This window comes from Rhyacophila brunnea, unplaced genomic scaffold (assembly GCF_057557595.1).
Source record: "Rhyacophila brunnea isolate RB1 unplaced genomic scaffold, BYU_Rbru_1.0 scaffold_17, whole genome shotgun sequence".
Taxonomy (NCBI): Eukaryota; Metazoa; Arthropoda; class Insecta; order Trichoptera; family Rhyacophilidae; genus Rhyacophila; species Rhyacophila brunnea.
Window position 1 is genome coordinate 15,134,468 of NW_028232827.1, and position 15,885 is coordinate 15,150,352.

At 32.4% G+C, this 15,885-nt stretch overlaps 1 protein-coding gene across 2 annotated transcripts in view; it reads left to right on the forward strand.

Annotated features, from left to right (window-relative positions):
- The window catches only part of Cht6 (Chitinase 6), a 214,110-nt gene that overhangs the window by 69,319 nt on the left and 128,906 nt on the right, over positions 1 to 15,885 (forward strand). For both annotated transcript variants that reach the window (XM_085944772.1, XM_085944770.1), the window contains exon 2: positions 11,276 to 11,333. In XM_085944772.1, the coding sequence (XP_085800898.1) occupies positions 11,276 to 11,333 (58 nt within the window). The remainder of the gene's footprint in view (positions 1 to 11,275; positions 11,334 to 15,885) is intronic.

Sequence of the window (15,885 nt, forward strand, 5' to 3'; positions counted from 1 at the left end):
TAAAAAGAAAGGGCGCAAGTACACATCCTTGCTTGACTCCTGACGTGATTTCAAAGAGGTCAGAGGATGTTCCGGCTGCTCTCACGCGACACTCTGTATTGGTGTAGAGAGCACTTATCACGGCGACCAGTTTCCGTGGGACACCATATCCTAGCAGAATTTGCCACAGAGATTCACGATGAGGACTGTCAAATGCCTTTTCATAGTCCACGAAGCAGCAGGCGACAGGTATATTCATCTCTTGGTACTGTTGCAGAAGGCTTCGGAGAGTTGAAATATGCTCTGAGCAGGACTTCCCCGGGACAAATCCACTCTGCTGCGCACGCAAAAACGTCCAGCATGGGACTTCTAATCCTGTACAGGAGAATCTGCGCCAACACCTTCCCGGGAACGCTGAGGAGAGTGATTCCTCTGTAATTATTACAGTCTTGTGGGTTACCCTTTTTGTGCAGAGTAACAACGGTACCATCCCTCCAGGCTTTGGGGCACTGCTCCCTTTCCCACACCTCGTGCAGAAGGTCACACAAGGACGGCAATACAGCGCTCAGTCTGCAGAGCAGAAATTCTGCATGGATGCCATCATCTCCAGGAGCTTTCCTGCGCTTCAGTCTTTTGACAGCCTCTTTAACTTCAGCAGTTGTCGGAGGATCTTCGCAGAATCCCGATGCAGTAGTGATTCCGAGGGCAGTGATCTCCGACGGAATATCGAAGGGATGCAATGGAGGTGGGCGATTCAGGACATCACTGAAATGTTGGCGCCATAGCTCCTGGACCTTTGCAGGTTCGGTGACTGTCACTCCGTCAGAGTTGCGTAATGCAGTGACCACTGGACGTTTCTTACCGCAAATTGCTCTGGTGATGCGGAAGAGAGCACTTGGATTATTCTTGCAGGCAGCAGATTCCGCATCCCGAATGAGGTCATCCAGGCGTCGGCGCTTATCGCGGCGGGCAGAACGCTTTACCACGCGGTCCATTGTCTGGTATTCCGCGCTGCGCTGTGGGTCGTATGTACCATTGTCTCGCAATTCTTTCAGGAGCTTCCTCTTCTCAATCATCTCCCATGTATGAGGTGACATCCAGTCCGGTCTGTGCGTATGCCGCTCTCCTAATGCAGTAGTTGCGGAGCTCATTATAGCATCCCGGAATAATATCCATTTTCCTTCTAAGGGATCCGAGTCGATGGAAGACGTGAGAGTTCTAGCATCATATAAGCGCTTCTGCAGCTCCAGCTCATAGGTTGCACGCACACGGGTACTTTTCAGTTTTTCCACATCGAGTCTGACCGTCCTTTTGGGTTTTGGGACTCGTTTGAGGTCTATACGGGATTTCCCGACCAAGAGTTCGTGGTCACTGTGGATGTCTGCACCTCTATATGTCCGCACGTCTAGCAGTTCATGCCGGTATTTCGCTTTGACCAAAATGTGGTCGATCTGGTTTCTTGTATTACCGTCTGGCGATGTCCATGTATATTTGTGGATGGTCTTATGAGGGAAAAGACTACCACCAATCACAAGACCATTCATTGAGGCAAAATCTACCAGACGGGAACCATTATCGTTCATTTGGCCAAGGCCATGTTTTCCCAGCACAAAGGGTCCACGCGAGGGGTCAGATCCTACTTTGGCATTAAGATCACCAAGGATAACTGCATGATCACAGCTGGGGATATTTCCAGCGGCTTCCGCCAAACTTTCGTAGAATGTATCCTTATCTGCATCGCTAGCAGCCTCTGTGGGAGCATAGCACTGCAGAAAAGTGATGGAGCCCGACTTGGTCTTGAAAGTAGCGCGGAGTAGACGTTCGGAGATAGGTTCCCAGCTGGTGAGGCACTTGCAAGCTTCCTTGGACATCAGCAATCCGACTCCACTACGTCGCAATGTGGCGTGTCCGGAGTACAATAGACGAAACCCACGAATAAACTTCTCGCCAATGCCAGTGAGTCGACACTCACTGATCCCGAGAACATCTAACTTGTATTGAGAAAGTATTTCTGTTAGATGCTCGGCCTTTCCAGGGACATTTAGAGTACGGATATTGTAGGTTCCAAAACAAAATCGTTTACCGAATTCAGGCGAGGTCGTCAAGATGGAAACGGGGGTCCGAGGCTTCCCTGTGCTTGGATTAATCTGTTGTTTTAGGGTGTGCAGGTGATCATCCCACAGCACCCGAGTTCACTGGTGGGGCTGCCACCTTAGGGCCCGTGAACATGCCCTGGTTTTCTGTAGGGGTTTTCCTTCCCGTAGCCAGAGTGTACCAGTTTTTAGGCGCTGGTGATTCGCCTTGCACCCTCCTCTATCTGCTACAGCATGCTGCATTGCCTAGGGACCCCCACGGAGAGGTTAGAGGTAGGATTTGTTGGCAGAGCTATCATGGATAGTCGACATACTCAGCATTTCAAATGGAAGCACACCTGATCTGGCATCAAGGCATACCCCACTGAAGTCATACCAACCTTTGGTCCCACCATAACAACAGTAATCGTCATACCTCTAACACCTGTCACCGGCAATACCTAATGTTAAATATTGTAGAGATACTATTTACAATACATATTTTTATATACCTAATTAAACATAATTAAAAATTCTCTCCCCCTCATATACTGAGACTTAAAATATATACATATTTTAAACTAAAGGTCTCAAAATATTGTAGTAATATTTAAATATTTGATTTATTTATTCGGCACCTAATGGAAAATGAAAGCTTATTTAAAATTAAAATAATTTAATTCGATAGGTAGTCATCTTTTATTTTATTGTTTTATTATTTGATCTTACATAGGTATACTTTGTTTATTATATAAAAACACCGTAGCTAATAATTAATTTTTGAGTTCATTGAATTATATATAAAACAAACATATTTTCAAGAGCGACTTACTGTTTCTCTATGTAATTATTAATTGATTGTCTATGCAGAGATTTCTTTTTCTTGTCCATGGTATGAAAAACCGATGTAGCATTGAGGATTTCTATAAGGCACAATGCGAAATCTTGAAGCGTGAAGGTCTCGAATTGTTTTGGAATTTAGTCTGCTTAAGACTTTTTCCCAGCGATCAAGGAAATGTTATTTTCGCTTAACAATGTGGATACAATTTATTGTCTATGGACATCGTTAAAAATATGGCACCCGCGGCGCCAGTTTTAAATTAAATCTTGTGTTTTATCAGTTTCATTGACTTTGTAGAAGATTTAAGATTGTATAAACTACGTGTAATATGTTTTTAGACATGTACGATAAGAGTAACAATGTTTTTGAGTAAACGTGAATTATATTCATTTAATTTGTATCAAATATATATTATTTACGAATTTAATATCTACTCAAGTATGTGAAGAAGACAATTTTATAATACTGGGTTTTAAAATAATGTGTATCTACCGCTAGATTTTTACATGTTTAAGGCTATAGTAATTATATTATCTAATCAACTGTTCTTATTCTCGAATAATTTAATTAAAAAAATCGATTTTTATTTATATTACCTACCACATAAACAATTATTTCAACTTGCACAATATCTATTTTACTGACATAATAAACGTTTATAGGTATACTTGCTATATTACAAAGAATTTGAAATATAGATAGGTAGAGTCTCATACGCGTACCGTATTGTGGATTTTTGAAAGTAGTTCGATTTTCGAATCGAACGATTGTACGTGTGGATTGGTAACGAGTTCGTTATATTTTTATTATATTGGCAGTCCTGAAAACAAAATGGTACTCGTAGATCACGTTTTGGTTTAAAGCTTGTTGTTTTTATTCACATAGTCTACCTATAGATTTTTCGGTATTTATCTTTACGATGGTCATTTTATTCTTCTTAGCTGCCTATATAAATTTGATGAGGCAGTATCTTTCCACATGTATTTATATCTTAATTTTATATTAAAATGTCTGTCTTGAGACGGAAAAATTTAAGTAGGTTGAAGTCAAATTTATTAATCTACTATCCAATATGGTGAATATAAGTATTCAATGGTTATTTTGGCAAATAATGTATTAAGTAATTGGGTACATCTGAAATTATAGTGGAATGTCGTAGTAAAAGTGTGAAGTTCTCTTCAAATGAATCCGAAATGCAAAGTCACTTGTAACTAGCTTAATAAGTAAACCGGAGATCATTGTTTTGCTTCAATTTTATACATTTAAACTCCATTTCTACAGAAGATGATTTTTTTTCAACATATTTACTATAATGTATATAATATTCTGTAAAAAATACGAAACATATCTATTAAAATTATGTTTTAGTGCTGAAAGATTTTAATATTTTATAAATTTATTATAAACAATATGTACATACTAATTAAAAGTTATATATATATCTAAAATAAACCTTTACTTAATTTAACACTTTACTCAGATATAGATGTCGCATTGTCATTGTACAAAAAATTGCTTCATTAACTTTGTACAAATTGTACTAGTTACAGATTCGAAGAACTTCATTTTAACAGTAATACAGTCGCATAAAGCCGACTACCGAACTAGGGTATACAGGAAATGTTGCCATACATAGGTAAATGCACTGTTAGTATTGCTATTTTTACAAAGTTCTTTTCTGCGCATAAATACGTGATGTCCAATAATCAGAATTAACAGTGATAGATGGTAGTTTTGGAATATATTTTATGCGAGTTATATTATGTACAGTATAATAAAAAAAACATACCTAAATGATAAAGTATTTCGTATTTCTTTTATTTTGTTAACTGTCAATTCATGGTGGAACTGCATTCTATTGTTGTTATTATTTAATAAAACGCAATTTTTTTATAGTACTTATTCCACTTCAATTCAATTGAGTTGAAAATGTCCCACTGAGGCGGACGAAACCGGTCCTAATATATTAATTAAAGTGGAATATGTACTATAAAAAAATTGCGTTTTATTAAATAAAAACAACAATATTTCATATTGGAACATACATAATATGAAAAAACCTCGGAAAACCCACCAGAAAAGGTAATATTTGAAAAAAATACGATACTCGACGGTATTTGAACCCGTATAACCAATAGTATCGCGCCAACTTGTTATTGTGTTTCAAAGTAAACATGAATATATTCGACATATTATTAAGGAGGGACATGCTCAGCGTACGTCAAAATGGAGCTTTTATGCTATTTTCAAAGCATGCTCCTGGACATTACTTAAACATTGTAGATAATCTATTTACATAATTTTGAAGCCCTATTATCCTTTATATTTATTGTAAACATTTTATGACTGCATAAAGTATTTTTATTACATAAAATAGTATTCTTTAAACCTCTCGCTCTAATGTTTTAGAATATAGCCATATTTCATAAAATATAGATATTATATATATTGATAAAATATAGCATAAAAGCTCCATTTTGACGTACGCTGAGCATGTGGGCCGTTAAGTGCATTTTTTGATATATTTTTCAATCACAATGACTTTGTATAGACAAAAATAAACATAATTAACAATTTTATTACAAATAAATTATATTTAAGAGCTTTGTAATGGTATAAATATATTATATATAAAATTCCATGAAACATAAAACATAGAAATAATATGTAAATGGTAAAAATGTTTATTATTTAAGTAAAATGTAGTTAGACAACGATTTAGGCAAACTTACAAACGTCGTTATTGTAAAATATATGTTTCTTAGTAACGAAATGGGTACTAGAAATTTCCACAGTATAGACTACGAGTCACAGTTTGCGTTGTACACAGTCACATTAGATATAATATACATTATACTGTCTGCTCCAGAAAACTAATTGAATGTGACTTAGATACCATATCCTATTCATTAATAATTCTAAGAACCCGCGAGTCGTGATCTTTACCTAAGAACAATCTAATATTCCAGTTAAACTCAAGCTAAATAGTATGTGAACCGACAAATATTTTGAACTGATTGACCAAATTTATTTACTTGTATGGCAACTATCGTACTGTGCTGATTTTTATTTGAGATTCATGTAGCTAGTTTTGTATGTTTTATAATGATTCGTGTTCCAATAAATATGACAAGTAGAGAGAATGAAAATAAATTCGTTAATGGTTTGTAATTATTAGTATTTTTAAATCAATTAAATATAATGGTGCACGTTATTTTATTATATTGATTTTAAAGTTGGCTATAATATATAATTGACGTGTAGTAAAATATTTTCCGATCAGAACCGGTTGATTACTTTTAGGTAAAACTAATGATGATGTGTATACAGATTTTTTTTACATTTATGTATTATAAAAAATAACAATCGAGCGGATTAAAATTGTAGTGATTTAAGTACATCGGTAATAAAACTGAGTAAATTGATTAAAAAATTAAATATTCTATATTGTACACAATTAAGTCCAAAATTTTGTTTCGTTTTCAAAAATATTCTTTTATTACTGATACTATTCTATAAAAAGAGATTTATTTTTATTTTTAATGTTTTAAGGACGACAATCTAAGTCAAAAGATTTAATTATATACATAATACACATGTAATGAAAATAATAAAAACATTTGGGATAACTATTTTATTATATTTTCATATAAAACAATAACACATTTGTATCATGTTTCAAGAATTTAATATGTATGTGGTGATGTGAAAACTATTTCTAATTCATGCTGTATAATACTATATTTTTATATGCTATATAATACTATATTATATCACTGTATTTTACACGTAATTAAATTATTTAGATCTTCGTTCAAATTGATATCATTATTTAAATAATTACAAGATAAAAAGAACTTTTTATATACCGCTTTTTTAAATTTTCTGTTGAATCATATAAACTTGACAATTCTGTGTATTAATAATTTAGGACAAATAAGGCAATTGTCAACAAATATTTTTTTTGCTATTTTGCAACAAACAAACAAATATAGAATACTGAAATGTCATTTTGATTTCCATAGTAACGCACGTATATATTAATAATTAAGTTGCTAGTACCACCCCCTTAGCAACAAATAATAGTGGATTGGATTACGGATTTCTTCCGAAATAACTTTTCATACAAAACAGAATTAACTGAAAATGAATTCAATTGTACTTAAAGATGGCTAAAAGTATTAAAAGAATGCATTGGCATCGTGTTCTGATATATTCTAAAAGTTTAAAATGTCTAGCTAGTGGGGAAGTTAGTTAAAATCGATCGAAAGATTTGTACTGGATAAACAACCACCGGACAAACAAGAATACGAGCTAAGAAAACGTGGTAAAATATAAATGATAAACTTGAACATTTCAGCTAAAAAAAATTAAAGTAACTAGTAAATAATATATTATTTTGACTATTTATACTTACCATCGAAAAGGGGTCTATATGCAAAAAGGGAGAGAAAAACACACTTTGTACAATAAATAACCAAACATTTCAGTGATTTATGGTAAGATTTTTAGGCTAAGTAAATATCAATGATTAAATAATAACCATACATCACTGCAGTTTATGTTATTTATTTATTTAAATGTGTTTTGTTTCTCCTGTCAAAAAAACTGTTTTCACATATAGACCCCTTTTCGAGGAACGCCTTACAATATAAATTCGCCGACATCATTTGAATACATCCTTTGGAAAAAGGATGGAATTTTAAATGCCTATACATTCGTATTAATAATAGAGTTGTTTTGATATGGTACCTACATTTAGTTAAGAAGGAAGCTACAATAGCGATCAAAAGATGATATTTTATAGTCTATAAAAAACGGAACATCAATCGTGTGTCATAAATTGTTGCACTTACACACTTCCGCCCAATTAGGGAAGTGTTATTTAATATAAAGCGAGTCGCACACAAAAAATATTGTAAGCGATAAAATAGACAGAAAGTAAAATCATCTCGATTTTAATTGCAATTAAACGATTGTAATGTATGTAAACGCGTGGGAAAACTTTCGTTTATCGTAGACGTCATGCGTCGAAGTGGGCATTCATATTTAATTTTTACAATTTATCACAATCGTTATATCAGTTTGTTTCAATCAATTATGGATAACAATGTATTAACTTTATCAAGAAAATTAGTGTAAAGTGATTAAATAATATAAAGTTAGTAGATTTTTATTATTCAAATTGATAATCGAACATACATATTTTGAAAACATCTCATGCATACACACACTAGAAAATATCTGCTGGATTCGCGCCAGAATGCTTTTTTCTGGTGGTAAAATATTTATGATTATTTGTACAAATTATATCGCTTGCTAATTTATTATTTTAATTTAATTCTGAAAATGAAAGGAAAGTGATATAAATAAAATATATTTTTGTTTTATTTTATGATGGCTGTTTCGGTTAAATCATATCTTGATCAGATTACTAAATATTCAAAATTGTTTTTACGTTTATTTACTCCTTCGATTAGCCTTGTTGGACTAATTGGATAAAGTTTGTTAGTAAAAAAAATGACTAAAATAAGTATTCCGCATTCAAATATCTCTCAGTTGACATAATTATGTTGCACCTGAGTTTTTTTGATGAGAATTATAATCTGTATTTCAAAACAAACATTTCTCATTGAATATAAATTTATTTGCTAAAATTAAAAAAATAGAATTAATTTATTTTTTAGTAACTTATACACAACATCATTAATCCATTAAGGAATTTGAGTGACCTTGTGCTAAAATTAGAAGACGATAAATTTTATACTAATCCATAAATCAAAATATTCATAATAAAAAAACCGATCCACCAGGAAGTAAACAAAAATAAATGATAGGTATAATTAAACTGTGTTGATTCAAATAAACTTTAAAAGTGCTATTAGAATCTTAATCATTAAAAATAATCGACACACTTGTCAGCTGTCTATTCCTTGAAAAACATATTGTAAAAAATATTTCCAAATTTTCCATAATGTTCATATTTTTATGTTTTGAGGTTTTATAATAAGTATAACGAAATAACAGAAAATTTATACAATTTTGAGGATTTAGTTCACAGAAATAAAAGCGATAATCGAATATTTTTTTAACATCTACACCATTCTGACAGATAAGAAAATATTAATATGTACCAGGTACCAACCTAAAAATATTTCTTAAATACAGTAAAAATCATGTTTATTACAAAAAAATATATAAACATAAGTTTTAGCACGTTTGGATAGCTATAGCGATGTGTTATAATGTATACAGTATTATTATTTTTCTTTGCCTGTATCTGGTCTTTATACGTAGCATATTATGGTCACCATGCATCGCATCCAAGAATCCATGTCATGTGCCTCTCGTATTGCGTCTCCGTTGAATAGTGCACACATTACATTGGTAGTGAAAACATCACGTCGATGCCCAAGTTTGAGAAAATATGTATTGTGACCTCACCGAGAAGCCCCTGGTGTGAAAAGTCAAAACCTTGTATATTATACGAGAAACATATTACCATCACGTCACGTGAGCTCACGGTAAGCTTTTGCCATGGTAATACATTGTGAAATGTTGTCACCTCCCATCCCGTAGCAAATTTTGAGCCGAAAATGAATAATGTTAGTTAAAAAATTAGTCAAAATGTATCAGGTCACCTCAAGCGTATCATGCTATACCACCAACCTCAAGCGTTAGAGAACGTTTGTTTTTTTTTAATTTTCTGCAAGTTTACGCATTGTTAAGTCATGCAATTTCACGTATATTTTATTTTAGTGGTTATTGGCAATGACAGGTTATTGACAAAACGTTTTTGTGGATTGACAGTTTTTATTGTCATTCGGACCATCGATGATGTGTTTGAAGCCAATAGCGCGGCCATCACGGTAGCCAAGGCATAGTTGGAAAGAGTCTAAGCATATCTCCTGCACAGATATAACTGAAGAAGTAGAATATAGATGAATATTCTGATGATTTTAGTAAATGAGCTCACGTGGGATGATGGTAATGTGTTTTTAGCATGAAAATATGAACCGAGACATGTGTAATTATTGTAAATAACGTTGTTTGTCATCGTGATGTTTTCATAAAGCGTACCGACGAATAAAATTCATTGCTGTTATTCACTGATCTAAATGCAGTAAATTTAACAATACCTGCACGTTGCATGCACTTTATTGCATATAATTTAATTTATGCATAACTATCACGATTTTATTTGTGCCTTCATTCATGCGATACTTATTAGCTAACAATGACAGGAAAGGTTGCTATTTTACATAACAGTTTGCGAAGAAAGTCGCAGTAAAAAGAAAATATGGTATGACAACCGCATACTTAATATACCAACTGGTTGCAGACAATAAACATTGGTATCATAACAAAAATTGACGGTTTTGTGGTCTCCAGTTTGCATTTCTTTATCATTATTGTGCATGACGTTACGTTTTGACTAGTACACCATGAAATACTTTTATATCATACTTGTAACTTTGGATTTTGTTCAATGAATTATACATTAATAATTAGTGAAACATTTAATCAACCTATATTAAATTCAATAAATATTTGGTAATTGTGCCGCAGAGGTGACATTGAGCTTTTATATTTTTTTTTTACGAAAACAGTTTATTCTATGTAGACAATTATAATAAATACCTTAATAATAGTTAATTGAAAATTTGAAATTTTCATACATTTTGATGCACCATTATCACAAACTAAGATTATAATATGAGGTATTATTTGGTTGGGGTAGGTTAGATTAGGTTAGGTTAGGTTTGGTCTGGTCTAAAAAGAAAGTTGTAAAATCTCATGGCCACCTCTGCGGTACATTAACCAAATATTTTTATAATCAATGTAAGTATTACAGTTATCTTCTGTTTGAAACTTGATTCATACAGGTGACAGTTTGTTTAATCTGACGAGGTATTTTTTAGTAGTGTTATGTGCCACATGCAGCCATAACAAGCATATCTTCGATAAAACTACACATATATTATGAATTAGGATTATTTCATTGTTTAGTTTATTCAGAACAACTCATTTTATCAGTTGCTTTGTGATATGTACAACATTTTGTTATTCAGTATCCTTTTTTGTGATCGGTAACTACTCTAAGAATACACATATTTCATGACGGAGTACATAAAAACTACACGTAGAATTCGTAATTAGTATAAATCATAACACTGTATTTTTTGTTAAAGTTTTTGAAGGAAAAACAAAATTTATTTTATATTAAATATTCAGTAACTACGTTAATGTTAAAATTGTACACAAATAATTCTTAAAATTTTGTTACTTATAGCAAGTCACTCAGGCATTCTAGCAAGGAATAAACTGTTGAATAATGTATATCAAATATTGTATTAATTGAAGTTTATCTTTATTGTTTTAGAGAGGGATGTCGAAATGGATACTGCTGGCAACTTTACTAGTCATGGCTGCCCAATCAGGTAAGATATTTTTATACTATCAATTATTTTATTAAATCAACCGTGATCAAGAGGCAGAATGGCAAATTTCTCCTCGTGTAATCTGGCAAAGTCTAATCTGGCAAATTTGCAACTTATTTGTATTTTAAATATTTATTTTGTAAGGATTTAGAATGTGATCTGGAATGTGTATGCTGTAATAATGTTTAACGTTTCTGCAAATAAAAATCGTACATTAGAGATATTCATTTTTGGCTAACCCGATATAAAATGTCATTGACTGAAAGCCACAAATTACTAATATACTAATTAGTCGACATCTCATCGGATGCATTTATAATTTAATGTCACTACGCCAACCAATGAATGGTTTCGAATGAATTTAGAGCTGACAGATTTGCCAACGCATAAAATCTGTGTGAATTTCGCTGAATGTCTATAATAAATTAATGTCCATAATCATGTAAAACAAATTCACTCCGATTTGTACAGCTAATTAAATATATGTTATATGAGTAGGTAGCTAATGTTATTTAATTTAATGTTCAAGATAGAAGATAGTGATATAAATACAGTGACGTCCCGTGGGGGTAGGCAGATTGAGCGTCGCTTGGGGGCGGCAGATACTCGAAGGGCGGCAAATCGAGGAGAATCATTTGGTATTATATAGAAATAGCTACCTAAACTTAGTTAGGTATATTATAACCAGAGCGTTGGAGATGTTTTGTTCCGGATGCTTTTTTTTATTATTACCCAGTAGGTACTCGCAGCGATTTTAGTATGATGTCACCACGCTCGACTAGTGATTTTTTTATTTTATTTTTGACTGCTCAGTTTCGTATACAAATGCTAATAAACTTGGCGCCTAGATATTTTTATAAATGTAAAACACCACAAACGAATAATAAATCAGTCATAATACGAGTAAATACGAGTAATATAATGCCATTTACTCGGATTAAAGAGTTCCTTTCATAACAGTGGTAGGTATACTGCGCAAAAGCCAATTTATGTCGCGCCATGGTTATTAAAAGAAAATAATATTATATATATCAACGTTGGTAACGAAACAAGGAGAATTTATGGTAGAGATTTATAGGTAGGTACATACCGTATTTTTAAATTTATCCAAATATTTTTGCCAGTCACTAGCGAGATTTAAAAGTTGCCGGATGTACCTATTGCAAATATATACCTATTCATAATGATTATTAATCCTTATTGATATTCGTGCATATAATAGGTGTTTACGTTAAGTACCAGCTAATTGTAATAAAAATGTACACTAGTATGTAGCTACCTAGATTATATCATATTTATCGTGCTGTGAATACAATACTGTGAATTAACTTCTTTTAAGTCGTTTTTTTTTGTAAACATATTTTTTGCTGATAATAGTGTGGATTTGTAGTTTATTTCAATCATCAACGGTTGAATGTTGAGACTATAATTAATAATGTATTTATGATTAAATTTAGGTTTATATTAAAAAAATAATGAGGAAAATTATTTTGTTTACATGTTGTAGGGTACAATAATAGCATAGAAAAAATGGTGTGAAAATAATACATCTGCGTAGGTATTACTAAATGATACAAACCAAATGTGTCAGACATATCAACCAAATGGCATCTCAGACTCTGGTGATTTGGGTTAGTGTCTAACTAATATTATATTTATTCGCTTATTTATTTAATGATATCTAAATTTAATTTTGTATGTTTCAGCTTAGTGGTAGGTGTATATTTTGTTAGTAATGTATCCATACCATGGCCCCCACAAGGGGGGGCTGACAGGGCTCTAGCCTGGGGCCCGGGCTCGATAAGTGAGATAAACACATATCACAATTGTGCTCTAATAGCAAAAAATTCGCCTGCGGCGCTATTTTCCTTCAATAATGATATTATTTAAAATTATGTGGTTACACAATACAACTTTTATAATTGTGTAGCGATACTCAAAACCTCCATAATTCAAGTGTATGTATTAAAATATACAAAAAAAACACTAAATATACACATCAATTTTAACGCGTACACCATTTAGAAAACATTACTGTAGAGCGTCACACTGCTTTTATTCTTAGCGATAGGTAGGGGGGCGCCAAAGATCCTAACATGAGGCCTGCTTCAGGATGAGGGGGCCATGCTTCATACAACACATTTCTTAGATATTGGAGTAATGAAAGGATGATAAAAAAAATGGGGCGGCATTTTGACGTTGCCTAGGGGCGGCATTTTGTCTAGGGACGTCACTGTATAAATATAATAACATTAATAACATTCTACAGCACAGGCAGCTCTCGTGGTGCAGTGCGTAAGGCGCTTGCCTTCCACCCGAGAGTTCTGGGTTCGATTCCCGGTCAGGACACGATATTTATGTGTTTTTCTCAAAGCCTGGGTGTTTGTGATTGTTCAAATTACTAACAACCACCTTGTACGAAAAAACAAGGATATGGTTGTTAATAATTCTAAAAAAATAAAAACATTCTACGCTAATTATTGTATTTCTGAACATAGAAGATAATTATGGAGAAGAGGACGATAAGTTCAGAAATCTCTGCATTCCAACATCCATATAATTGGCAAAGATCCTTTTTAAATTAATAATAGCTGCAGAAGTTTTAGAAAGCAGATTTTAAAGAGCTGATGTTTTACATTTTAGGCTTTATAGTATGCGCCATTTAAATTATACTAAACAAAGTCTCTTAAAGATATAATTCTTAAGTTAATCAATTTTTATTATTTAGTAACTATGAGAGCACAATAATTGAATAGATTTAAATCCTTGAATTATATTTTTTTAATAACCTACTATATTTACACAAAAGTGAAAAAGAAAATGAATAAATATGACATTTAAGAAGATAATCGTAGAGATAAGAATTGAAATATTATATTCGTTAGTAATCGAAAACAGCGAGGGAAAAATGATGATTCTTTTAAAATGGTTCTTTTAAATATCCAGTGAATTTGTACGAAAATTATTTTATATACAATTGTAAGAATACAACATTTTGATATTATTGTAGTTACAACAATTATTATTATAACGATTATATGTCTGTGGATTTAGAAATTCAAATTGTAATTTAAATGTTGAAAAATACTATAGGTACATCTTATCCACAAATTTTATTATGATTACTATTAATAGCAGGTTTTTGTGATAAATTATTTTTTCAATTCGATTGTATCCATACATAATATAAATTTGTAGTAGTGTGTCGTTGTCATTAGTGTGCACCTATCTAATCTTTTAATTTACCTATTATACCTGACAAGTGTGCTCTTTCTATCTGATCTCCACAGCCTACCTGTTTCCAAAAGTCACCCTTCACCACTGTGATGATATATTATAATTTGTATTAAACAGTCTATTTTTGATATCACCCCGAGCTGTATCGAATAATTAAGATCAAAATTATATTAATCTAAAGCATGGGTGGCCAACCTTTTCAACAGCCGGGCCAGATTCTAAAAATGAGACTTCCTACCGGGCCGCACAACCATTTTTTTTATTATACAAAACAAAAAAGAAATATATATTAATAAAATAAAACAAAAATGAGAATCCAACATATTTATTAGATTAGACTTTTTTTACATAATAAAAAATAAACAAAATAATATATTTTAGTGAGAAGTTTGATTTTGTGTGGCAGAACTAAGTGCATCAATATCGATATCGAGTGAGGTTGTTTACCAAATGCACATCAGTGATTCGTGTTCTCACTCGGGATTAGATATGCTTCATTTGAATAAAAAGCTGTTCACACGTGTAGGTGTTTCCAAATAGCGAAGTCATCATTATAACATGTTTGTGAAGGATATTTCTCCTTGTCCAAATATGTTTTGTAAAACTCTTCCAAACCAACCTGATGGAATAAATTTTCCGGTAATAAATTCACGTCTACGGAAAATGGCGTTGCAAATGCAGCAAAAAGCACACGGTGCTTTTTTAAATGAGCCAATATCGAATCTCAACTTGCGAAATTAGCACATCTAGCGGCAGCATTTGATATTATTTCTATTTTCTTGCTGCTCCACGGATCACAAGTTGACACCCAGTGGGCCGCGGGTTGGCCACCCATGATCTAAAGTATCTATATACTTACGTGTATAATATTCAAAACTTTACACACTTCACAGTACATAGTTTATGGATACATTAATGAAATTAATTGTGACACATTAATGATGGGATGTGTAAAGTGTAGTGTATAATAAATTATTTCATATAAGTACACATATTTACATTGGCAAATATTTCAGCATTCCTGCATCAAAAGTATGGCATTAATATAAAGATAAAGCTGTTTTTGGTAACGTAATTCTAAATCATTCTTCTCAATTCAATGTTAGAATTAGCAATTACATTATAGCCGCTAGGCAATCTGTAATAAATTATACGGCTATTATCAATTCTGTACCATTTTACTTAATTGGTCCAATAATAATAAACCTAGCTAAAAATATGTTACAGAAAATGACGTAGTAACATATAATGACTATAAAATCATAATAATATAATACAGATTCAACTAGTGATTATAATAGTCACACATTTATTA